At 38.4% G+C, this 25,067-nt stretch overlaps 2 protein-coding genes across 7 annotated transcripts in view; both read left to right on the top strand.

Annotated features, from left to right (window-relative positions):
• Positions 1-966: 966 nt before the first annotated feature.
• Positions 967-12,354, top strand: scn2b (sodium channel, voltage-gated, type II, beta). 2 transcript variants are annotated; one of them, XM_027013390.2, is made up of 6 exons: positions 969-1,250; positions 5,190-5,356; positions 5,631-5,841; positions 6,352-6,547; positions 6,994-7,061; positions 8,045-12,354. In XM_027013390.2, the coding sequence occupies exons 1-5, from the start codon at positions 1,178-1,180 to the stop codon at positions 7,001-7,003; spliced, it is 657 nt and encodes a 218-aa protein (XP_026869191.2). In that variant the 5' UTR covers positions 969-1,177; the 3' UTR covers positions 7,004-7,061; positions 8,045-12,354. The 2 variants fall into 2 exon arrangements, with proteins under 2 accessions (XP_026869192.2, XP_026869191.2); XM_027013391.2 differs by lacking the exons at positions 6,994-7,061; positions 8,045-12,354 and having other exon boundaries at positions 967-1,250; positions 6,352-6,551.
• Positions 12,355-17,114: 4,760 nt separating this feature from the next.
• Positions 17,115-25,067, top strand: part of scn4ba (sodium channel, voltage-gated, type IV, beta a) — a 30,395-nt gene continuing 22,442 nt past the window's right edge. For 2 of the 5 annotated variants that reach the window (XR_004776923.1, XM_035534510.1), the window contains exons 1-2: positions 17,115-17,300; positions 17,612-17,829. Coding sequence is in view for 4 of the 5 variants with exons in the window: in XM_035534510.1 (XP_035390403.1) it covers positions 17,266-17,300; positions 17,612-17,829 (253 nt within the window). In the remaining variant the exon portion in view is untranslated. Of the gene's footprint in view, positions 17,301-17,468; positions 17,830-25,067 lie in introns of all 5 variants that reach the window. The other 3 variants (XM_035534511.1, XM_027013407.2, XM_035534512.1) reach the window with 2 other exon arrangements.

Below are 25,067 nucleotides of genomic sequence, written 5' to 3' on the forward strand. Positions count from 1 at the left end.
GTTTGATAGTTTAAGCCCCAATGATGCCACAGCCATGAATGCTTCGGAAACCAGGCCAGATGTTTGCAACTGATAAAGATGAAGGTCAAAATAGTGTTAAAATAGGTATGTGTTTCACTGAGAAGAAAAATATTAGTAAAAATGGCAGGCATGAAGGGTCTGCCTCTGTTGCCCTCATAATAATAATAATCATAAAGCCTGTTAATCGTAATAGTCCTAAAAACTGTTCTTTGTCCACACAACCACTCTTTAGCCCTTACATTCACACTTTCCCTATCAGGCACCCGGTGTCCATATGTTCCCTACCCCTGATCTGTGTTTCCCCCTCTTCCACTCCACCATCAATTTCTCTCTTTCTCTCCCTGTCTGTCTCCTCCACTTCACTGGTCTTGATAAGAAAGGAAATGAGAAGAGGGTCTTGGTGCAACCATGTAGTCCTTTTTTAGTTTAGCTGCAACGGCCACACTGGATTTTTTAAAGATGTATTTATCATGTTCTGCTGCCAAACTTACCTTGTGTCCTCCAACATGTACACAACTTGGAGTCCATTAATAATATTTGCTACTGCTTTATCTACATTTTATTTACATTTTTATTCTCATATGTTACTGCTCTTTGTCATTCACACAAGGGCATTTCATAGTACACTGTAGTGAGTCAGTTGTAGTCTACTTACTGATTTGAAATCATTGCAGTGAGATCATTTAGAACATTGATCTTAAATATTTATAATGATCTACGTGTTTCAAACAGCATCTTCAGCATCACATTGTTTATTATTTCAAGGAATATTAAACATAAATAATTTTACTTGTGTGATGTAGGTTTCTTTTTCCAGAATCTGGTCTTTAAGGTGTAACAATGATTACATGTTTAAATGTTATATTGTAAGTTTGCATACAGTATGATGTAGTCACAATAACCTCAAGTCAGAGAGGGAAATTGCATCAGAGAGATGGAACGTAAGATTGAACGGAAATCTTCAGATCCCCGACTCCGAACAAGCGCTACCACAACCATAAACTCAACCATTTCTGCGGCTACAGACACTGCCAGCCATATCATAGCACTGAAAATAATCCATAGCACTTAGCTTTTTATATGTATATACCAAAATAATATACCTTTTTGGTAATTTATTGAATATTTAAAGAAACATTCCGTTCCAGGGAGCAAAATGCTTCGTTTGCGGCAATCACAGGGGACATCAACTGGCAAGGTTTTCTATGTAGTACTGCTGGTATTCGCGGGTAAGTGAAAACTACCAAAATGCCTCCCTAAAAAGGTAAGATTTGTCGTTGCGCCCTGCGGTTTTGAGTTTTCGTGTCCTGTGGTCGGTGTGTCTGTGTGTATATGCACGCGCGCGCGCGCGAGCATTGGGCGTATAATGAGATCCTGTGCAAAATGATCTGCTGCGTAGGACGCACCGGAATCAACCTTCGATTATTAGCGTTTATTTTGTACCACTTTAGTGGACTAACCAACACATTAACATTGAGTACGTCAGCACGTTTCTCCGTCGTATCGTTCGCCCGTTCCTCTGTGCGGGACTAACAACTATTCTGCGTGTAATGGCCTACGTTTGATGAACAACTATGTCGGACACCATAACGTCACCGTCTGTGTGGGCTGTCTTTCTATTCTGTTTACTCTGATACATTCTGTGTGCCTCTTACTAGTTCAAAGACATCCAGTGTACAAAAAAGGTGTTAAAATGTCAATTTATTCTTTAGGATTTCCTAGTATCACTACATCACTTTAACCAATTCCAATGTAATGTTCTCTGTAATTGCCTGTTAAACAGTTTTGCCCACGGATTATTTTTTTTAAAGTAGGATCATCTGGACGGCACAAGGCTACTATTAAGTTGGGAGACTACTAACAGCAAAATGTTCTAACCTTTTAGTGTTTACCTTCAGATTTAAGACAGGTCACAGCCTAAAAAATATGTTCTGTGTCAGGCTTTGCTCAGTAAAGAGTAACGAACTCTATTACGTCATCCTGTTCTACTCCAATCAAGACTAGCTCTGGGAGATTTCCTAAGTGATGGGTGATGTAAGGTTATTTAAAAAATAACCTACCCTTTTAATGCTGTAAAGGCCGATTTTATTAGATTCTATTGCACCAATTGTATTTTCTTTGAAGTCCACTAGAGGGAGCATGGAACAGCTTCGTTCCCATCCTGGAGCTTCCCTGGCGCTAACAGATTAAGGAAAAATTCTAATAAAGACTATACCTTCCCCTTCTCCTGTAGTGGTAGTCATTTTGTACCTTGGCAAAATGTCAACAATGAAAAGATTTTCCATCTCCAACCTTAGTGGAAGATATAAAAACACAAGCCACGCCTTATGGCAAAATCCTGCTCTGGACACTATCCAAATTAACTAACACTATGTGCATTTAAGAAATTTAAGGAAGTGTTAAATAAGATGAAAATTCTGGGTTGTAATATTAATGTCTTCTGCAGGACTGTGATAAAAAAGACACCAATATATGTTTCTCAGACAGCCAGTATTGTAGCCTCAATTAAAGAACATTGTAGTGTAGTTTGTTAGCCAGAGAGGGCATCTTGCCATCCTTTTCAAAGAATGAACCCTCTTTGAAGGACTCTAACCATTTGTTTTTTTTTTTGGGGGGGGGTTTCCAAAGACTAGGAAGCCTAATAAATTGTATCAAAATAGTTGTGGGTCTACCTCGGTTCAGGGACACTGCCAGCCACCTGCAGTCATAGTTATGTATGATATATCCATTTAATGGACTAATCCCCTCTGGGTCAAGGTATCTTATACCACTCATCCGTCAGTGGTTTCATCAGTAATAAATCAGTGTGACATTACTTGCTGCCTCTGTGCATTGGGTAAAAGTTATATTACTGTGATCTAGGATCTTGTGCTGTAGTTAGTGTGACATCAGCACGTGTTTGGTACTCACCTGGAGCTTCTTATTTACCTTTTACTTTGAGATTATGAAGAGTCTGGAGACACTGAGAGGAAGGGAGGCATGGAGTCTCTCTGATCTGTAGGATGCTTCAGAAATCAGGCCAGATATTTGCAAGTGATAACAATAAAGGTCAAAATGAAGTGTTAAAGAAATGAAATATTGAACAAATATAGAAGAAATTAAACAAACAAACAAAATAAAATCGGTAAGCATGCAGAGATATGCACCTATAAATGTTTAGTTCTTGAGTGTTCCAGATTTATAGTCAATTATTAGTCAAGGAAACAGGAATTTTCAGCTTCAATTTGACCAGTTTGAACAAACTAATAAAGTGACTCAGGAGAAGACTGTGGGAATGGCTAGTACTGAGGGAACTGCACTAAATATACTTGAAGGTGAAAGGGTGGGTGGTGTTACACGGACATGCTGCTGCTATTGGGCAGCACACCCAGCAGAGTGTTGACTTTGCACTTGTGAACATATGGGTTTATGAGAGCATGTGCCTATGTGAATGCAGGCTCTTATAAAAACAGCACAGGAGGTGATGTCATTAGGTTACATGTGAACTGCAGATTTCTATTGCATGTGAACTGCAGATTTATCTTTCTATTAAGAGACAGAACAGAAAAAAGAAGCAATGTCTGTATGTGTGTGTGTGTGTGTGTGTGTGTGTGTGTGTGTGTGTCTGTATGTGTGCGTGTTTGTGTGTGTGTGCATACATGTGTGTATTTGTATGTGTGTGTCCATGACAGGTGCACATTGAGAGGTGTACACTGAGAAAGGACTTTTTACATTTTTTTGAGGGAGTGGCTTGGCGGCGTCTGGGGAGACCCCCCCCACACACACACACAGAGGGGGGGGGGGAATGAGAAGAGAGAGTAAAGAAATGTGGAGAGAAAGAGAGATAGCATAAGGGTGCGATAGAAGGGAGATTTATAGGAGAGAAGGGAGAGAGAGAGCAATAGAGAGGAGAATGCAGATATAGAGAGAGGTAGAGACAGGGAGAGAAATAGAGAGAGAGAGAGAGAATGGAGAGAATTAGAGAGGAGAAGGGAGGGAGATGACGGAGCTGCTGCTGGTCCTGCAGGGAAAAGCTTGGCTAATGAAGAATAACTGCAGCAGCAGTGGGACGCCGTCCCATAAAAGAGCTCACTGCAGAGTTATGTAGTGCTGCAGAGCTAGGAACCACTGGATTATCATAACACAACAAACACACACACACACACACACACACACACACACACACACACACACACACACACACACACAGAGTTTATATTGTAAATTGCACACTCAAATAGTCTGTTATAAATGTTAATTAATAAACTGTCTATGTGTGTTTATTAATAAGTCCACGTGTTTAGAAAGACTCCAGAAAGCCTTAGTCTTAACACTGACAATGAAAGAGAGAGAGAGAGAGGGGGGGGGGGAGAGGCAGAGATAAAGATAGAGAAGTGATAGAGAGAGAGTGAGATTAAAAGTTAATTTGGCATTTACATAATAGCATCAACATTACATCTACATGAAATGTACCCAGAGCAAAACTCTGGTGTGTGTGCATGCATGTGTATGTGTCATAACATAACATAACAGCATAGCAGTTATGTGTCTGCACTGTAAGGAGTATTGCCCAAGCTCCGGTGTCTATGCTTGGAAAGTGTCTACTGTAATGCAGATATACTGCAGGATGGGGTGTGGCTTTGCATACAGTACAAAGACTTCAGCACTGAGCTATTTCCACTGCTGGTTTTTGGTTTTGTTTCACAGAAAATAGTAGAAAGAGTGAGTCAACCAGTCATAATAATAACTTATTTACTTTATGACCTTAAAGTTACCCTATCTAGTTTATATATATATATATATATATATATATATATATATATATATATATATATATATATATATATATATATATATATATATATATTTATATATATATATATAAATAATGCTTTTTAATGCATATTAGCTACTTGCTAATGACATATCACCATCTTTTTTAAGATGTTTATGGCTTACAACTGTTTGAGGTATCAAGACACTGTAATTATTTTGTGTCACTAGGAAATGAATAATAGCTTTCATGAAACCTAAAATAATTTTGCATTACCCAAATGCAGGAAAAGCACTTCAATACTGTCAATGACCTTGTGTGCATTTTTAATTACTGTTCTAATAGCACTTTATGGTGTATAATGACAAGATCATTACTGATGGCATCGATTGAGATTTGCTTACTTCTCTTACAGCATCATCTGTCTCTGCCATGGATGTAGTTGTGGCCCAGCGGATCAATGCCCTGAATGGCACCATGGTCAAGATCTCCTGCACCTTCACTTCCTGCTATCGAATTGATACCAGCAAGTTTTCTATGAACTGGACCTACAAGGAGAGTGAAAACGACACAGAGGAGATGGTAAGATCAATGGTGATCAATAGTGATCAGATCAATGGTGATCAGATTAATAGCAATCAGTGACGATCAGATTAATGGCCATTTGAATTCTATATCTTTTCTGTATATTGTGTATGTGTGTGCAACTAGGAAGAATTGGAAAACTCAGACAGGACCTTGTGATTTATTTAGGCCAGAAGGTTCTGATACTGTGTTACAGGACGAAGAGAGAGCATGCTTTTGACTCATGCAATGAATGAATTCCTACTGTATACTGTCTGTTCTCTTTTTCTAGTTTATGACCTTTAAGAACAAAGTAACATCTATGTGGACAGACCGTTTTGGGGGCCGAGTAAAGTTCGCCGGGAACCTGGACAAAAATGACCTGTCCATCACCATCTCAGATGTGCAGCTGGAAGATGAGGGAATCTATAACTGCTATGTGCGCAATCCTCCCGATCGTATTCAGGGGCATGGTATCATCCAGCTGCATGTAGTCCCTGAGTGTAAGTATATATCAGACCAGCAGGAAAGCAAAAACACAGCATTGACCCTATGTCTTCATAGAGTGAATGTAGCTCAAAATTGTGAATCCCCATGGATTACAAAAAGGCTGGTGGAAATGTGATAAGACACCTGTCCCCAAAACAAACAAATCAACAACTGCATTTTCTAAAACCAGCTGAAAACATATTTGAGGACAGTACATGTATGGTCCTTAAATTATAGTAAAGGGGAAAGTGTAGCATTTAGATTTTTTTGTATCCTGTGGAAATCCTGTGGAAATCAAGTTTTGTTTTGAGCGATACCCTTCAAATAATTGAGATAAAGTACATACATCAAGCATTAAACTCATTTTTGTATTTTGTATTTAAATGATTTGATTTCATAAATACCACTCACATTTTCCTAGCCATGTTTTTCCTGATCAAATCTCATCACCATAATACGGTCACTAGCAGCTGGTGTCTGGCCGACTGTACTGCACGTGTGTGTGTGTGTGGTTCCGCCTCTAGTGCCTCCGCCACGGGACTCCACTATCGCCGTGGCGATCGGAGCTTCCATTGGAGGCATGCTCGCGCTGGTCATCCTGTCCATGGTCGTGGTGAAATGCGTGCGTAGGCACAAGAAACAGGAGCTCATCTCTGATGAACAGAAGATGGAGGAGGATGGCAAAACCGATGGAGAAGCTGGAACGGAAGAGGGCACCAAGTGAGAACCGTTTCCGTTCCTTTCTCCCTTCCCATAGTGCACTACACAATGCACTTGTGTCTCGAGTACTTTACTGCACTGTTCAGCAGTAAATAGTATATATACCTTTCCATAAATCATTGTATACTGGGAGTTTCATATACTTGAATCACTTACTGCCTGTTGTCAGCAAATTCAGAATCATGCATGAGATGAATTTGCATTTCATGTTGACAATGTTGGAGACAGAGAACACTGGATTAGTTTAGATATCGATCTGTTTACTTTTTGTCAATGAAAAGAATATTACACTATTCACTGATGTCACACCACAATGGAGGTATTCCAGTTTCGTTACAATAGCATTATAAAATTTTATATGAATATAAACAGGTCAACCTGGTAGCAAAATGCTTGAGGGTGCCAAGTATAGCTTCACCTTTTTATATTTGTTTTCACTGAAACAGACAACTCTAACCTTGCTGCTTGACCTGGAAAGCCTAAAGTGTGGTGGAGCCCCGACCCCCACATTCTGGTAAAACATTACATACCACTCCTCCTTCTCCAGAGCCATCTTATGCCTTTAACATTGTTCTCTTTCATTTTCTAACATCCTCATTGTTTTGAACTGTTAAGGGGATAGTGGTAATGAATTCTTTAACTGTCCTTGACTATTACTTATGTAGCCCACTGTCAGGATCTTTAATATATTTGTTTAATGTAAGATATGAGAATCTCTAAAAAACTGGAGTTATTTAAAAAAACATGAGTTATTTGTGCTGATTGAGAGGAGCAATACATTTTTTAAGGCAGAAATAGATTTGTACAATGAATCAGACCACTTAAGTAACTCCATTTAAAGTAACTCTCCTCATCTTTTTCTTCCAAGATCAAATGACTACTAATGATTGTGGCTTTTATATAATTAAGTTAGTAGAGAAGTACCCCTTCACGCCAACACACACACACACACACACACACACACACACACACACACACACACACGGGCGCAGACTCACAAATACGTTTGCACACATTCCAATGTAGATACAACGCAGTATATATGAAAAAATGGTATCTAAGTGTTATACTATCTTTATATTACATGTATTATCTAAGTATTTGTTTAGTAATACTGATAACACATTGCTTGATTTTTGTTTTACAACATTTTGTATTTTACCTTCAATTAAATATTATAATAAATGAACATTATAATGAGTATTATACAAATAAATAATGCAATGCAGTAATGTTATTTGTTAAAATTTATTTCAAGTATGACAACAAGAAAAGGAAAATCTGAAAGTTTCAGTGTTGTCAAAATGGCTTTTAGATACAAGGGCTAAATGAAGATGAAGGTGAACTACAAAAGGCTGTAAAGAAAAATCAATTTATAGTTTACAAAACATTCAAGGATGAGATCTTAGATCTTCACTTGGCAGATGGAACATGCCAATGGCATAAATCATTTTAATTATCCTCTTTCAATCTGATTTTTTCCTACAACTCTTGCAGACATATATGTACCCTGCCTGAATACGTATATTGAAGTTTGCTGAAACCATCGTCGTTTGACTGCATCGTTTCTGTGGGACTTGCTTCTCTTGCCCAGCCAAGAAATGTGTCCTATTTAGACAAGCTCAGCCACTGCCCACCCTGGGTCTGTGCACCCTTGCCCCAGTGCAGATCACCACACTTACCACACTTCCACTAATGACAGTACTGTTTACAACACTAAAGAAGGTAGTGATCCAAAAGCTATTTCTGGGACCCACTTGTTTTTGTAACAATTTTATTTTGTGTCCTCCAACTACTGCCAAAGCATTTACTGTCTGATATTGTAAGAGATTATCATGAGCACATCTGTATTATTTCTTCAGTCACGGATTATTGACAAGGCAGAAGCACACTGTCCCTACTGCTGCCAAAATGTTACAAGACTGCTAAGATGTTTTCTGTATACCACTACTGTATTTATTTGTTTTTGCTGACTGGTGTGGGAAACATCCTAAACATTCCCTGTGTGGGTGTGTGCGTGTGTGTGTGTCTGTGTGACTGAGCGTGGGCCTAGTTTTCATGCTATACTTGTGAGCATGATATGTACTCACAAGTATGGTATACTTCCAAAAAAAACCTTGTTTGCCTGTTTTTACCACCCCAACAAATTCTGCTCTTTCCTTTGGTTACACTGAGCAGAACAGGAATGCTTTTAGCAGCAGCACATTTAACTTTAGAAATCAATTTCCTTACTTAGAAATAAAAAATAACATGCTCTGTTACAGTGACCTCAAACAATATTTGCATAACACATGCACTCACACACACACACACACACTCACACACTCACACACACACACACACACACACACACACACACACACACACACACACACACACACACACACTGACTGAACAATTAGCAACATACACAAGCAACAAGGAAAAGAGCCTGACAATTAAATATAATGATAATTCAGGGAACAGCGTTGAAACGAAAATATTTCTTTCATATTCTAATATTTATAAAAGAAAATCTGCTGAGGAGTTATTGCTTATATTACTGAGACACCTCACATGTAACAGGTTTAAATGTGTTGTATGTAGAGTCCAACAGTATTATATGATCTTATTTCATTAGTACTTTCAGTTTGTAAAAACAGTAGCAGTAGTGTGAATTTCTAATATATTAAATATGCAACAGTTAATTAAATAAGGCTGCATCAATTTAAAGTATTAAATAACAAATAATCAGATTTTAAATGAGAACTGACTGTGACATTTAAAAGTGAAAAAAAACCCAACAATGCATGAAAGCAGTAGTAGTATTTACATGCGCATAGTATAACTTAAAAGCGTAAGTATACATCACTTATTATGATGATGACATATGAATATCTCCATTAACTTATTCAAACTATGAAGTTAATAGTTAATTAATTATAAAGTTCAGTACATTAGCAATTATCATTGTAGCTTATCAATATAAGGATGTTGGAATGATCCTGTTTGGCTATAAGATTATGTGTGTTGAGCTGTGTCCTCAGTACGAATGGGTTGGATTTCCCAGATCTGCAAGTTTTGATATAAGAAACATAATAAACTGGATCTGCATACCATTTACAGAGCTACAGAAATGTAACAAGTTATCTCATGTTTGGCACTTCACAAATAGTTTACCCATGTTCCTAAACTACAGCTAACTTCCCCATGACTTCAGCTAACTTCTTGTTTATACTTGTTCATAATATTAACAATACAAACATTCAGCAATACCGAAAATGTTATGTTGGTTCAGGTGAAATGTAAAAGTAAATGTGACTTAAATATTGTTAGCTACTTATTATGTCAAAAATGGCTAATTGGCTATAAAATTGTATTTTACCAAACTGCAAATGAGTATTTAATTGATCAGTGATTAGCTGTAGTAGCATCTTAGGCTTCCATAAACTAATAACTCAAAACTCTACCCTCTAGTTGCTCCACTGAGCAGGTAAGAGTTTAAAGCTTGTAAGCAGAATTTAGTAGATGCAAAATATGTTTAATTAGCCTTTTGTAAAATTTGGATTTTGATATTGATTCAAACGTTTTGAATGGCAATGTTGTGAATGAAGGGCCACTTGCACTTGAGTAAAAGCAAGAAAGAAGCTCTTAGTTTTAGATAAGCAAGTAAACGGTACCAAAGAATGATATTAGTTAAAAAATTGATATGAACTTATTTTTGTTTATCCCATTCAGGACTATATAAATGATTTCTGTTCAATGGCTACTTAATACCCAGAGTCTACTATTTCTGCTACATAAATAAATAAAATGTAAGTAGACTAAGAATATTTTCCTACATAATTAATTGAATTACATTCAAATAAAGAAATCATTAAGCAAAAAAAAAAAAAAAAAATTATTCACCCTTATTCTTCCCAAAGTTAAAAGTGGAATTGTACCAGAAAGCAAAAGGTTATGTGACAGATAGTATTGTTCCATGTTGAAGTTAAACTTGTAAACAGCCCATTCCTGCTATTTTACAAAATCCATCATTTAAAAACAACATTTCTTATCTTGCCAATGTTATTTTGGGTGAATGTATGAAGATCTGACTATGTGTTTGCACAAAAGATTAATTGTGAGATAGATTTCAGTTGCTTGTTAGCTATATTAGCTCCTGTAGCTACAGTGCAAAACTAAAGACACATACGTTAGACAAACAGGCATGGGCTGATCGACTATATTTGGAGTAAGGGGAAAACTTTTTTTTTTCTTGAAATCTTACTATAAAAGATTGGCACTGGATTAGTTGGCATTTACATGTTGAGGATATCAAAATAATGCATTTAATTTGTCAGGCATGGTGTACAATTTTGAAGAAATGCAACTTTAAGATTTTGGTCACATTGGTGAACATGAACTCTCTTTCAGTTCTTCAGCCACTGGGATTGTGTGGGAGATTTCTAAAGCCTTTCTAAAGCCCTGGTCACCCATTACAGTATAGCTCTGAGGGCTTTGGCTTACCATGAGAAGAGCCAGTCTATGATTCAGCCCTGGACCTTGCATGTCGTGTCCTGCTGTTGCTGAGTTTGGTTGGTCTTATCACTCCCCAGTGAATGTATTGAGGCTGCACCTACTGAAATATACTTTCTTACATGTTTCATTTCTTTATTTGCTTGATGTTGAGTTTACTGTTTTTGATAATTAATCATTTAGACTATACTTAGACTATTACACAGTGTACTTTACTGTTGAGACTAGATGTTTTGTAATGTTTAAGCACTGTTAGTAGTAGTTTTGTCATAATTATGTAGTCAATGGGCTTTTTGGGTATTTATTTTAATGCAGTGTTCTTTTGAATGTGGGTGCCTGGAATATGACGGAGTTGTGCAATATTTAGTTGTTTTCAGCTGTTTAATATAAAATGGAATACAAATGGCTTCAGACAAATATCATGATTTTGTGTTAGTCTTATCATGCAATACATGAAATACCCATAATACAATTCCTTAGGCATTTAAGGAATGAGCATTTAATATACATTTTTGCAAAAATATTGGAAATGCCATATTTTCTAAATGTATTTATTTATTTGTTATGAATTTGCCAAGTCATACAGGTACAGGTATGTATTTTGCCACAGAGGCAAAGTGTGCAGTACAGCGCGCAACATACAATAATTTTGGTCCTTAGCAACAGTATAGTTATCTTAAAGAAGTATGTATATTAATTTTAATTGACACCATTTATGTGTTTATTTCTAACAGCTGGACCAATTTTATGAATTGCTCTGATGAACTCTGTTAAATGATCCTGGGAAAAATCACAGTGCAACATGAAGGTTTTACAATAACAGCTCTGATGTTTGACTGCGTGCAGTTCAGAGAGAAAACTCTGACTCTATTGATAGTTAATCCACATCCTCTGTCAGAAAAAGGACAACTATCATATGTTAAATTTACAGTGCACATGTGATACATAGCTGAAATAAGATAATATGTTAAAAGACCTTATATATTTATATACCTTATCTAATGCATGATTTTGTTTGTAATGTTCACATGATATTTTTCAGTAGTCATCTGAATGGGAAATGAAGCATCCTCTATGGATATGGTATGAAATGAGATTATGTTAATATGTTTAAAGTGCATTGCATAGCCCTGAATAACTTTGAACAGAATGAAAGGATACTGTCAGGTGAACAACAGATTTGAAATATACACACTCAGGCATGAGATTGTTTAATTAAGTTGGGTAATAGATTGTAAAGAGATTTTGCACTAGTGGAATATATGTACTGTGGAGAGTAATTAAATAAAAATAGTGTAAAAATGTAAACAGACATATGCAATGCTTGTCTATCCTTGCTCAAACACTCTCTCTCTCTCTTTCTCTCTCTCTCTCTCTCTCTCTCTCTCTCTCTCTCTCACACACACACACACACACACACACAGACACACTTCTATATCTTGCAGTATAGTATTCAAGGTTTACAATGAAACATCATGTTTAGGAGAGAGTTTCTTCATCAGCTATGCATGCAAAGTGTGAAATGAAGCATTTTGATAACACATCATATGAAGGACTTCAGTCTGAAATATCCTGTTTCTCTGTACACCTCAGGTACTACACTGCATTCTCTCTCTCTCTCTCTCTCTCTCTCTCTCTCTCTCTCTCTCTCTCTCTCTCTCTCTCTCTCTTAAAACCTGGCTAAAAGGTTTTGTATGGAAATCACATATCCATATTCTGTTACAAAATATTCTCATGAAGTAATAGTAATGTGGAAAGGTGCTGTATTTGGGGCAGAGGGGATGATAAACAGGCATTGCAGAGCTACTGCAAGGAGATCAGCCCATGCTGCCACAGAAACCACTACCCAGATGTAACCAAGCACCTCTCATACATATCAGTACACAAGCACCCTGACAATCCACAGTCACCATGTCTACTAGGATAAAAGCAATGCTATGTTAGTCATTTTATTAGGAGAACAATGTCAAGAAAGAGGTCAGGCAGAATTCTAACCCACCAACACAATAGGTCATACTGACTAGGCCACTTCAATGCATTATCTGAGTACTCTACTGAGTTACAGAAGTGTGTCTTAGATAAATTCCAAAAGAGTTTCAGAGCTGACTCACTCTCCAGCTCCATGTGCTCTGTTTTAGCAGCTGCCACATCCAATGCTGACTCAGCAAAACAGGTATCATCTGCAGTGCAGTCTGCAAGGTCATCCAAATGGAAGCACTCTACTGCAGTGTGCAACAGCAGAGTGGATGGGTTTTTATGTACATTATCTATGCTCTCATATCTATAAATAACAAATCAACAAAACACCTCACTTGGTCTTTTAATGTATGTGTGTGTGTGTGTGTGTGTGTGTGTGCATGAGCATATGTACATGTGTGTTGGTTGGGGAGCATGTTCCGCATATTTATTTTTAGAGATTTTAGAACACATTAAAAATTACTTGATTTTATTCCACATTGGTACCTTTGGACTCAGTAACCTACACTGCACTTAGTAAAACATTATTACTTTGCACTGTGAGTGACCCAGTTGCAATGTAAATGGCTTAGTGTATCAGTGCTGGAAAATGAAACTTCTTTAGACTTTAGACTCACTTATAAATACAAATAAAATGATTTACATTCTTTGCATGGTTTTTGAGATTTGTACAAGTTTAAAACAAAACTATTCACTGTTTTTTAATTAATGTATGTTTTTCCAGAGTAATTCAGCTCAATGACTAGTTAGACCAGTAGAAAGAAAGATTAATTATTGTTTAGAGTGTCACTATTAAATTTTTTCATGGTTTTTAATACATTCTTCATGTTGATCACTTCCATATATATATATATATATATATATATATATATATATATATATATATATATATATATATATATATATATATAACAAGTTTTTTGTGTGGATAACTCAGATGGAAGTTAAGTTTTATTGAAACCACTTTAAGAAGTTATATAAATAATTAAAAGAGATTTGAAGTCACTTTATTAGCCATTGTATTCACTTTTGAGTACATGCGTTTAGCTGGTATCTATTGCTATTTCTAACACACACAGAAAATTATGACAAAGATATGAAAAAAGACAGAAAAAGGTTTTACTTACTTTTTGAATCCAGAGCATTTGTTGATTTTAGTGGCAATGAAATGCAAACTGGTATTTGTTTAGTACAAATGATTTCCTTTGAAATATAGTTATACCTTAAAATCTTCAAATGTATCTGCAGAAGGTGAGTGTTATGTCCAGTTCCATCAGGCCTTGTGCTGTATGCTTTCTTTATTCAGAAAGAGATGGAGAGAGAGAGAATGAGAAAGAGAGAAGCAGAGAGGGAGGGGAGGCTCCCTGGGGTAGTAAGGGTCCTGAGCAATACTCTGAGAAACGTAACACTGGGCTTACATGGGGTGGGGTGGTACAGAGAGGAATAGAATAAGAGGATGACTGAAAGAATTCTGAGGTCAGTATTAGACACTTGAAATTCAGACATGCCTCTCAAGACCACATTGCGCAGCTTTCTCTTTCTCCTCTGTCCCTCAATCCAGCGGGCTCTTTGTCCCTCTGTCTCTTAGTCCTGCTGTCTCTCTGTCCATTTGTCTCCTAGTCCTGCAGTCTCTCAGTCCTTCTGTCTCTCTGTCTCTATATCCCTCTGTCTCTTAGTCCCTCTATCAGCTCTACTGTCTCTCTGTCCCTCTGTCTCTCAGCCCTACTGTCTCTCTGTCCCTCTGTCTCTCAGTCCTGCTGTCTCTCTGTTCCTCTGTCTCTCAGTCCTGCTGTCTCTGTTTCTCCATCCTTCTCCATCCTCCTGCAGTCTTCAACACTTCTTGTTTCTCAGCGTTTCCTCCACCCTGCCTTCCTCTGGCTTTGAGTTCTGCTTCATCATCCTCTTTGTGGCAGTGCAGAGAAGCCCAGCTGTGCTGCTCCCCTTTACCGCTGGTCCTCCCTCTTTATGAAATGTGCCCTGATGCCTTTTCTTCCAGAGGCTTTTGCTCCAGAGGGAAAAAAAGTGATCCTTGCTTGTAAAATTTCGGAATTCCAGAAACAGTAAATCCATACAAGTATAAGTTTGTCTTATGCTCCCTGTCTGTTTATTCTTCTTTTGGAGTTTAGAAGTCCCTGTTCCAAACTGCTCCTCCTACCCCGTATCGCTCCCCAAACTCACACTCACTTGGCACTGTCCAGGCAGCTCTCCACCTTCCTCAGTAATTCTGTTGCATCCCTCCATCTGCCTCCCTCTAATTCATCTCTTTATCCCCCACCTTTTCTCACTCTGCCTCTCTCTATCAGTTCTAAACCTTCATGTATGGTTATCTCTCTTGCTTTACAGATTGCATTACAGGGGTGGCTGTGTGATCTGGAAGGGTGTGTGTGTGTGTGTGTGTGTGTGTGTGTGTGTGTGTGTGTGTGTGTGTGTGTTTCGGTGTGGAGACAGCTGATATAGAATGCCATTCTATAAATCATCATGCTTCAGTACGTCACACACAATGTCATCTTTTTATTATAAACTAACAGATAAAGACATTAATTTTTTCCTGACATTATCCAATAGAAATGCAAGGTATGTAGGGTATAATCACACACACACACACACACACACACACACACACACACACACACACACCAGCATTTCTGACAGAACTGGGTTTCAGACATGCACCTACTCTTTGGCATGTACTGTATCTGTGCCATGTGAGGTGTACGTTGTTGAGCGCTTTTGTCTTCACATTTATTGCTGCACACTCTGCAGGGTTTCTGCAGTCCTACCGCAGATCTGCTTTCATTCAGGGACTGCATTATGCTTCAACCCAGCACACAGCTGCTCTCTCATCTGAGTCTAAAGGTCACTTGATCACTGCCAACTGTGCCGAAAAAAAAAAGCTGCCCTCTGACCTGGAAGCACATTGTGATTATTCATTTGGACCAAAAATTTTAAAGTCATATTTTGGTTATTCAAATCTGGTGCAGCTGGTGTTGGGCTAATAATACAATGTTGGCTGTAAAATATATCATGTTCTCTTAGTATGATCTGATTTGCAATTCTCTGTTTGGAGGAACTGTGGCAGCTGATTTATGTGGGGCCCTCCATAGGCTTGGGTCCAATCACCTTCTATTGCAGGAACCAGATGGCTCCCCCAGAGGACCAGAAAAGACTTGTATCACAGAACTTAACACCTCCACTGGCCTGCTCCACAGCCTGTAACCATCCCCCCCGAGAGGGAGGGTAGCAGGTGGCTTTAAAATGGGACAAGAGCTTGCTGAGGATGACATTGACCAAGAGATGTGTGTGTGTGTGTGTGTGTGTGTGTGTGTGTGTGTGTGTGTGTATATATATATATATATATATATATATATATATATATATATATATATATATATATAATATCTAGAGTAGGTAAGGTATGGTCTATCTATCTATGCACACACACACACACACACACACACACACACACACACACACACACACACACATATATATATATATATATGTATGTATGTATTTATAAAAGATTCCAGCAGGGAATGCTGCGATTAAACATGTAGACATATTTAAAATGCATCTATAATGCAAAATGCAGCGTTATAGACATAGCACTCCATAAATGATAGGAATAATAGTATACAGAAATACAGAAACATGTCCACATAACAGTCCAGAAACATACCCACATAGCAATGATTATGACATGTGATGTTCTGCTTGAAACTTGATCTGCTCCTACTCTCTGTGGTCCTTCCTGCTGACCAAACAGACTGATCTAAAACTTTCACCAAAGGAAATTCCTGCCTTTGCCCTCTACATACGGTATCCTCTGTAACATGATGAAACATAGTCAGTTGGAACAGAATTAAAAGACACTAACAAACAGTAATAGAACTGCAAGCTTTTAGACAAAAGTTCAGATGGTACAGTCAGCGTGTGGGATGATGAAGAGGATGAGAGTGAGAGAGCTCTGGTGTGTGGCAGCCTGTGCAGTAGTGTTTATGATCCTCCCCAGATGTGATCAAGCTAAAAGACGCCCCTCCCCCCCCAGCCTCTGCTGTAGCTCCCACTGCACACATACACACACACTGGCTGCCTCCACCCGGTCTCCACCTACTCTGCCTGCCGATCACACACATGCAGACTTACTGAACGAGAAGACCAAGAAGACCTCTCTATCTCTCCTACAGAGTGGGGTTTGCGCTGTGCGGCTGCTGCCTCCAGAGGAATGAAGGCAGTGTCTCCACATGCTGCATGTTTTAGCAGATCTACTCTACTGCAGGTAAGTGCTAGCCTCTGAATTGTGGGGCAAAGAGGTTCTTTATACTCTTTCTCGCTCTGTCCTGATATTTACAAAGAGGAGTCACAAACGCAGTGTTCCTCCTCCTTTCTCTCTTTCTCTCCCTCCCTCTGCCACTCTCTTTCTTTCTCTTGGGGTCCCACTGCAAAGGAGGAGACAGAAAAGAGAGGCACTCCCTGCTGGACTTATCTGGCTGAGAATTCCAGGACTCCCCCCCCTCCTTTTCTTTCTTCTTTCACTCTTCTGTGCTGAGTCCCACCTCCCTCCCCCTCCTCTCTACTGTCTCGACCCAGAGCCCTCCGCACCAGCTCGGACAAGCGCCCATTTGAGGACCAAGCTAAGGTGAAAGCAGGCAGACACACAGAGGGAACCAGACAGATCAGCAGTGCTGCAAAACGTACAAGGAGAGCAGCAGCCATGGAAGCACAGAGGAATAGCAGATCATTCCTGCACAGGTGTGCCAGGTCTGGGGATGCAGTCCATGCCAGTGTGGTCATCACACTTCTGGTTGGTAAGTCTATCACTTTGCTTTCTAGTGTCATTCCTGTCCTCTAGTGTCTCTCTTTACCTCTCTTAATCTCATTCCCTCTCTATCTGGCTATTTCCCTTCTCGTCTGAGCTGGGCTTGTTGCTGTGCTTGTTGCTGTGCTTTCTGCCTTGCAAAAGTAGGAAAGCTATTAAGGCTGGGGGGACATGTTTAGACTGGGGGACTGGGGGACTGGGGGTGGGACCATGTTTAGACTGGGGGGGACATGTTTAGACTGGGGGACTGGGGGACTGAGGGTGGGACCATGTTTAGACTGGGGGGGACATGTTTAGACTGGGGGACTGGGGGACTGGGGGTGGGACCATGTTTAGACTGGGGGACTGGGGGTGGGACCATGTTTAGACTGGGGGTACATATTTAGACTGGGGGACTGGGGGACTGGGGGTGGGACCATGTTTAGACTGGGGGACTGGGGGTGGGAACATGTTTAGACTGGGGGGACATGTTTAGACTGGGGGACTGGGGGTGGGACCATGTTTAGACTGGGGGGACATGTTTAGACTGGGAGGGGAGGCATGTTCAGACTGGGGGACATGTTGACTTGTTTACTTGCTGCTCTGAGATTGTGTTAGAGGGCTCAGGTTTCCCTCCATATCCGGAAAGGGTGTGAAGTCCAGCACTAACCGGTCCCAAACAGAGAGAAAGAGAGTGACAGAGATTGAGAGATAGAGAGGATCATAATCTGTCCAGTAAGGTGCAAGTCACTCGGGTCTGTAGGTTGTATATACTGTACATATGAAGAAAATCATTCTGTTGTTAAATAATCATTTTAAATTTAGAAACAGTATATATTTAATAAACAATTCTCTTCATATCTGTCATCATGAATTCATTTATTGATGTTGTCCATAGCAATATTACCAGCTCCTGCAAAGTTAAATAACCTCAGTAGCACAAACAATAGCTTATACGTAAATTCAGCATTAGAAGAGATACTTGTCCATTTCTTATATCATTGCATGATGTCAGTGGAAACTTGAACATCTTGTAAAATAGCATGAAAAGTGATCCATTATATTAGGTGAGACTGTGGGGGATTTGATTTGCATGGCTTTGCCACCAGTGAAGATCAATATCATTTTATGTAAAGTAGTTAGAAGATAATTATAATAATATGAATAATGGCACTTTACAGTATATACCATTATTCTGTGATACACTCTTATATGATACTAGTGTTTACTACACTTTAGAGGCAGAAAATAATATTCACCATGAAACAGAACCCAGTAGGAGCTAAAGTGTCTTTATTGCTAAGTGCCTACTGCTCATTGTTACGCTTGAATCTAGTCTTTACGATGTATTCATCAGTGCAAACAGGCACTCTTTTAATGCAGCAAAGCACTGCAGCAGTTCATCTTGGCCTGCTGTAAGCCTTCAGTACTCCTCTGGGTTTGTTGCTTTTTAAGCAAACAAACTCTTGAATACCCTTCACTTCACTTCTGTGACACACACACACACACACACACACACACACACACACACACACACACACACACACACACACGGAAACACACATCATATACATATAAACACACTACCCATGCTTCATGTATTGTGAAGGTGAACTTGAGGTTGTTAAAGTAGGACATTCTTTTCTCCTTCCATAGCTTGGAGTCAAAGAATTAATACAGAGGCTGTGATTGGTCTCCCAGTGGACAGAGGGAAGAGTAATGTATAGTGATGTGTTCAGGCACTGGACCAGAAGTGAGTCCACACTAAGCAGCACAGTGCCCTACTGCCACAGTATTAATACTGTAATACCACATACATTGGAGCTGAACTTCCTGAAGGATGTCCAGCAAACACCCTGAATATTTAGCATATCAGGAACCTCAGTGATGCAAAAGTATTTATGACATACTTTGTGGCTACAAACATAATCAAATGTTCTGGGACAAAGAAGCTTTTCTTATATTCTGGGTACAAATGCATGAAGGATTAAAGGCAAAAAGACAAATATGAGTTTACTAGTATGATATTATGCTATTTGTGATTATTTGTCAATTTATTTATTTATTTTTTTGTGCTTGTCCTAAGTGTGGTAGAAGTGAAGTTGTTAGAGACGTTATTAGCACATCTTGGACTTTAATATAATAGCTCTACTGTGATGCAAAAACATTTAGATAAATCTGAATATAGTCCAGGCAGTTCATATCATGAGTGACTGCTGTTAATTATCAGTTAATCAGTTAATTAGGTATTTAACACTTTTACATAATCACAGACATTGGATTAATCCTAATTTATATCACAAAAACTATCATTTAAGTAGTAGTTAATAATAATAATAATAATAATAATAATAATAATAATAATAATAATAATAATAATAATACTGATAACAACAACAACAACAACAATAATAATGATAATAATAATTGTGATAATAATTGTGTGTGTGTGTGTGTGTGTGTGTGTTGGTTGAGGAGTATATGAGGAGAGGGGGGTAGGCATTGTTGTGCTGTGTGGGGCAGTAAAGTGCATTCTTGGTAGTAAAAGTGCATTGCAACAGACTACATAGAACAAAAACAAAGCATTAGGCAATTAAATTTTATCAGCACAAAGCAAGACACAAATCACTACTGACAAAAAAGAAAGCCCTAGAAACATTGGTGTATAAATATCATTCAAAAGTGGCACATAGGTTTCTCACAGCAGCATCATTAAACAGCAAAATTTCATTAAATAAAGTAAAATGTAAAAAAAATAAGGTAAGAGAAATTAAGAGACAAGACAAGATAAAAGAAGGTGACTTGGTTGGTAATTAGAATGTGTAGATGTGGGCTATGCTGGGGCTTTATGTATAAAGTATTGGAAGCTTGACCTCTGATGTCTTTCACACCTCTGTGCTTAAAGCTCAACACAGGTGGAGGGTTAGTGTTGGAGTCCTGCCCCAGCATGTGTGCCACAATCTTAGCAGCAGCGCTGAGTGCTGACATCATCGTCTGCATGAGTGGGATTTGCTGGTACTAATGCAGATAGTCAGATTCTGGTTCTGGAGGAGAGAGTTTGCATTTTCAAATTCATCTCAATAAGCCATCGAAGGGCTAATCAGGGTGTGTTGGGAGTGAGAATAGCACTAAACTCTGCAGTGCTGTGGTACTCTCTGGTCTGAGTTTGATACAAATTTTTCACAATATATATTATGAGAAATATTGTATAGAGTATAACAATTACTGCAAGGAGACTTCCTTTCTCAGTGGTGGGTTATGTCTTTTGTTGTTGAAGAGTAGGACACTTTGTTCTTGGATGAGTAGTGTTGCTAGATCCTTGGTCAGAATCACTGGATTATCACTGATACACGCACTCTCTCTCTCTGTCTCTCTCTCTCTCTCTCTCCCTCTCTCTAACACACACACATACACACACACACACACACACACACACACACACACACACACACACACACACACACACACACACAGATATGCACACATGCACACCATCTACACAGTTCATATACTGAATCTCCTGCCCACACCAGATTTGTCAGTGGTGTACATGGCCAGGGGTGTGTTTGTTTTGCAGTATGTGACATTCTTTGGAACTCACAGTGATGCTGTGTAATCATATTACAATAGATCACTACATTATGCATTACAGGAATTATGTGCACCAATCCTTCCCCAGTGCTCTTAGCAAAAGGCCCATAAGATTATTCCATTCAACTATTCGATTCCTTTCAGCTCATAAGTAAGCTTGGTTATTACCATGGCAAGGTCTGAGATAATAGGTACAGTAGATGAATGTTAACTGATGACCGGAATATAGAAAATGGGGGAGTTTCTCAGTGGTGTAACTCCTATGTAGAGTGCCTGACAGACTAAAATAAGAGTTCTTATTTTTTGCTTAATTGTTTTGGTTTTGTTACTTTAATTTTATATGCATAAAAGTTTTTTTCTTTTTGTTATTTTCTATAACTTTATTGTACTTATAGATTTTTAGTTAGGAAATAGGAAAAGGTAAGGCAGAGTGAAATACTGAGATGGAGGGCAACAAGAGTAGAAAAGCAGGAAAAAGGCTCGAAAGGCTTAATACACAAACACACAAGACCTGGCAGAACTTTGGTGTGAAGGAACTGGACCTCTGGTGGCCAGAAGGGGATCACTGACAGGACAGAACGTGTGTGTGTGTGTGTGTGTGTGTGTGTGTGTGTGTGTGTGTGTGTGTGTGTGTGTCAGTGCCACAGAAGTGAAGTTAAAGCTAAGAAGTATGAACTCATAAATAAAAGCTGATGACCTCATAATCCCCATTTATCACCATTACAATAAGGGAAACCATTTTACCTGATTCTTTACTTCAATCACAAGACAACCAATTTTAGAATAATTTGATTTACTTAATTATATCAGCATTTAGTTGTACCCCCCCCCCCACCACCACCACTATACATATGCTTGTTGAGCAGTGGATTCTTAGTGTGTTGGAAACTCTGGAAATCAATCAAACCTCATGCAGAAGAAAACAGCTGAATGCTTTATTAATACCTTTGTACCTTTGTGCACGAGGGACTCAGTCTCACTCACAGAGCACCTGAGAGGAAAGGAGCCCCTAAACATGTCACATACATATTCCTCTTCATCCTTGTGGTTTCACTGCCTGCCTTTGCTGTTCGTCAAGCACTACCTTCATCTTGAAAACACAATATAATTCTCATTAGTATGTATACTTCTCCAACCTTCCTAGTAGAGTAAATATAACAGAGATGCCTAAAGCAAAACATCAACAGTAAAAATGCATTCTTGCTTTCAACTATTGTGTCACAACCACAGTAGAAACTATAGCTGAGGCTGTTTTCGTAGTTAGTTCCCATTTCTGCCTATCTACACTGAATTCTAAAACTTTGTTTAAGGTACCATTATGTCAGCTATTGGCACCACTATCACTATAGTGAGCAAAAGCCCTAAGCCCACGCCACCCTGGTCCCCTGAAGGGATGCCAGGGTGCAAACCTATTCAGCTTTCATGTTTGTCTCTAAGTTGAACACCATTCCTTGTAGAATGTGGAGACTGAAATCCCTGTTGTCCTGGGGCTGCAGGTAAATTATATTTATGAACAGGTAAATTATGCTGGTGGTTTGCTAGCTAGTGTAACTGACTTTTGCGTAGATGTGTATGTGCAGTGAATATCACTTCAGGTTTACTGTAGGGCAGAGTGAGGTGGTAAAAAGGAAAAAAAAAAAAAGAACATTCATTATTCATTTTTCACCCCTTACTACTGTGTCTGTGTGCAGGGCAGTGGTTGAGGTGCTTGACCTTGCTTTGTTTTCTCACAATAGGAGAATGGACAGAAACAACTGTGGATTTTTAAATCATGAAGTGGCTCCTTCCTGTGACTTATGCCTTCCTTAAATAAGAAGATTATCTATTCAGATGTAAGATGTTTTAGGAATCAAACGTGGAAAGAGTAAAATGGCAGTAGGGAGATCAAAGTAAATATAGATAAAATTATACTTTACATTAAATACATTAAATACTGATAGATTAATGTACTAAGTGTTGCGAGCATTTGAGTGGTTTTTTATTAAAATATGATCTCTGCATTTTAGAGAAAAACTGAAAAATTAATAACTTGTAACTGGCCATTTTGACTGATAAGTGAATACATAGAAGGGTGCTCTCTGATTTTGCATGCGATTATATATGGTAATATATTGCTTGGTCTATTTGTACAATCACACAGCAGCTCTTTCATATTTTCGGTGTTTTTATATGCTTCCGCTCAGACTTTCTGCCACTCACTTAGCATAATTGTCGTGAGTCACTGTCTTGTGCATACATTCTATACCTATAACTCGCATCTGTGAATGTCAGTGTAAGTTATCCATGCTGTTGTGTAATGTGTCAGAATTGCATTTCATCACTATTAATTATTATTTTATTCTGCAGCATTGTACTCTCAAATCCAGAGATCCAGTGTTTTTTTTTAAGTTAGACTAGTCATTTTCAGTTGCATTGCAGTGCTCTCAAAAATTATTGTGTATCAAAAATTATACAATGTTACAAATATTTTTGAGGACCTCTATAAACAAAAATTAAAGTATAAATATGAATGAATGTTTTTTTCTTAGCAACATGTGCATTATTGAAGGCTGGATGAGCTTCAAATTACATCAACTGGATAATGTCTACCTTATAAACATTGTAGTACATCAGATATGAACAGATAAATCATCAGGACTGGTGAGTGTTTTGATATTTCCTACAAACGGGTCAAAATTGACACATAAAAACTGAGCTTTCAAAAAGGGAACAAAGCTGTGGCCTCAGTTGGCTTTGTATTTGCTCACATCATTGTTATTATCATCAGTATTATTATTAACAATTAATAACATTGGTTTACTTATTTATTATTTGCATGTCAAGGAGTTAAATATTCAAGTATTGAGTTTTACCTCAGTTACATTGTTTCGTTGACCCAATGCTCCTCCTACCCAAGGCAAGTGATTTGCTATCACAGTCACATTTTTACTTGCCCTGGGCATTCAGGCAATCATTGTGGAAGTCTACTGACTGAGATGAAAATACTGATGGCAGAAAAAACCCCAGAGAATCAAGGGTTAGCTTCAGCCAATTAGCATGACAATTGAACTGACATAGGAACTGAATCTGAATCTATAGTTACATGTTATTTTATATTTGAACCATTAATAAATGTGCAGTTATATTGCAACAAACTTTTCCTTTATTTGCAAAATACATTTACATTCAGTAACACATAAACACAAAGTCTTTCACAATAGTCCCTTTTCCTAAATATAGCATGAAATTTATACCACTGTAAGCATTTTGAAGTTCCACCAGTAAATGTATTTCTACAGATTCAATCACACACTGTGAAAAAGTAGTTTCTTTTTTTAAAAAAGGTGTTGAAGATTTGAGTAAATGAACATTGTACTTTTACAGCATCATGTAGATGCTGTTATCTAGAGCAACCTAAAAAGAGTGTGCATTGGTTATACATTCAAAATCTCCTTAGCTAGCACAAATAGGTTAGAATCCAAAAATGCCCTTAACGAGATGCTGCTAAAATCAAGTGTCAGTGCTGAACCCTATAATGAAAAATACAATACAATGCTACAAAATTCAAGGCACATGACACATGCATGACACATGCATCCAATCACCACATCTTTTCAAGCTGCAGCTCATGCAACATCATGGGGCAGAGTAACACACTCTGAGGATAGCAGTACCCAC

The sequence above is a fragment of the Electrophorus electricus genome, chromosome 15, assembly GCF_013358815.1.
Source record: "Electrophorus electricus isolate fEleEle1 chromosome 15, fEleEle1.pri, whole genome shotgun sequence".
Classification (NCBI taxonomy): Eukaryota; Metazoa; Chordata; class Actinopteri; order Gymnotiformes; family Gymnotidae; genus Electrophorus; species Electrophorus electricus.

Excerpts from the sequence above, each read along its gene's own strand:
- scn2b (XM_027013390.2), top strand. The coding sequence starts at position 1,178 with ATGCTTCGTTTGCGGCAATCACAGGGGACATCAACTGGCAAGGTTTTC. Across the intron at positions 1,251-5,189 it reads AGTACTGCTGGTATTCGCGG|CATCATCTGTCTCTGCCATG; the intron begins GTAAGTGAAAAC and ends CTTCTCTTACAG. Across the intron at positions 5,357-5,630 it reads AAAACGACACAGAGGAGATG|TTTATGACCTTTAAGAACAA; the intron begins GTAAGATCAATG and ends CTCTTTTTCTAG.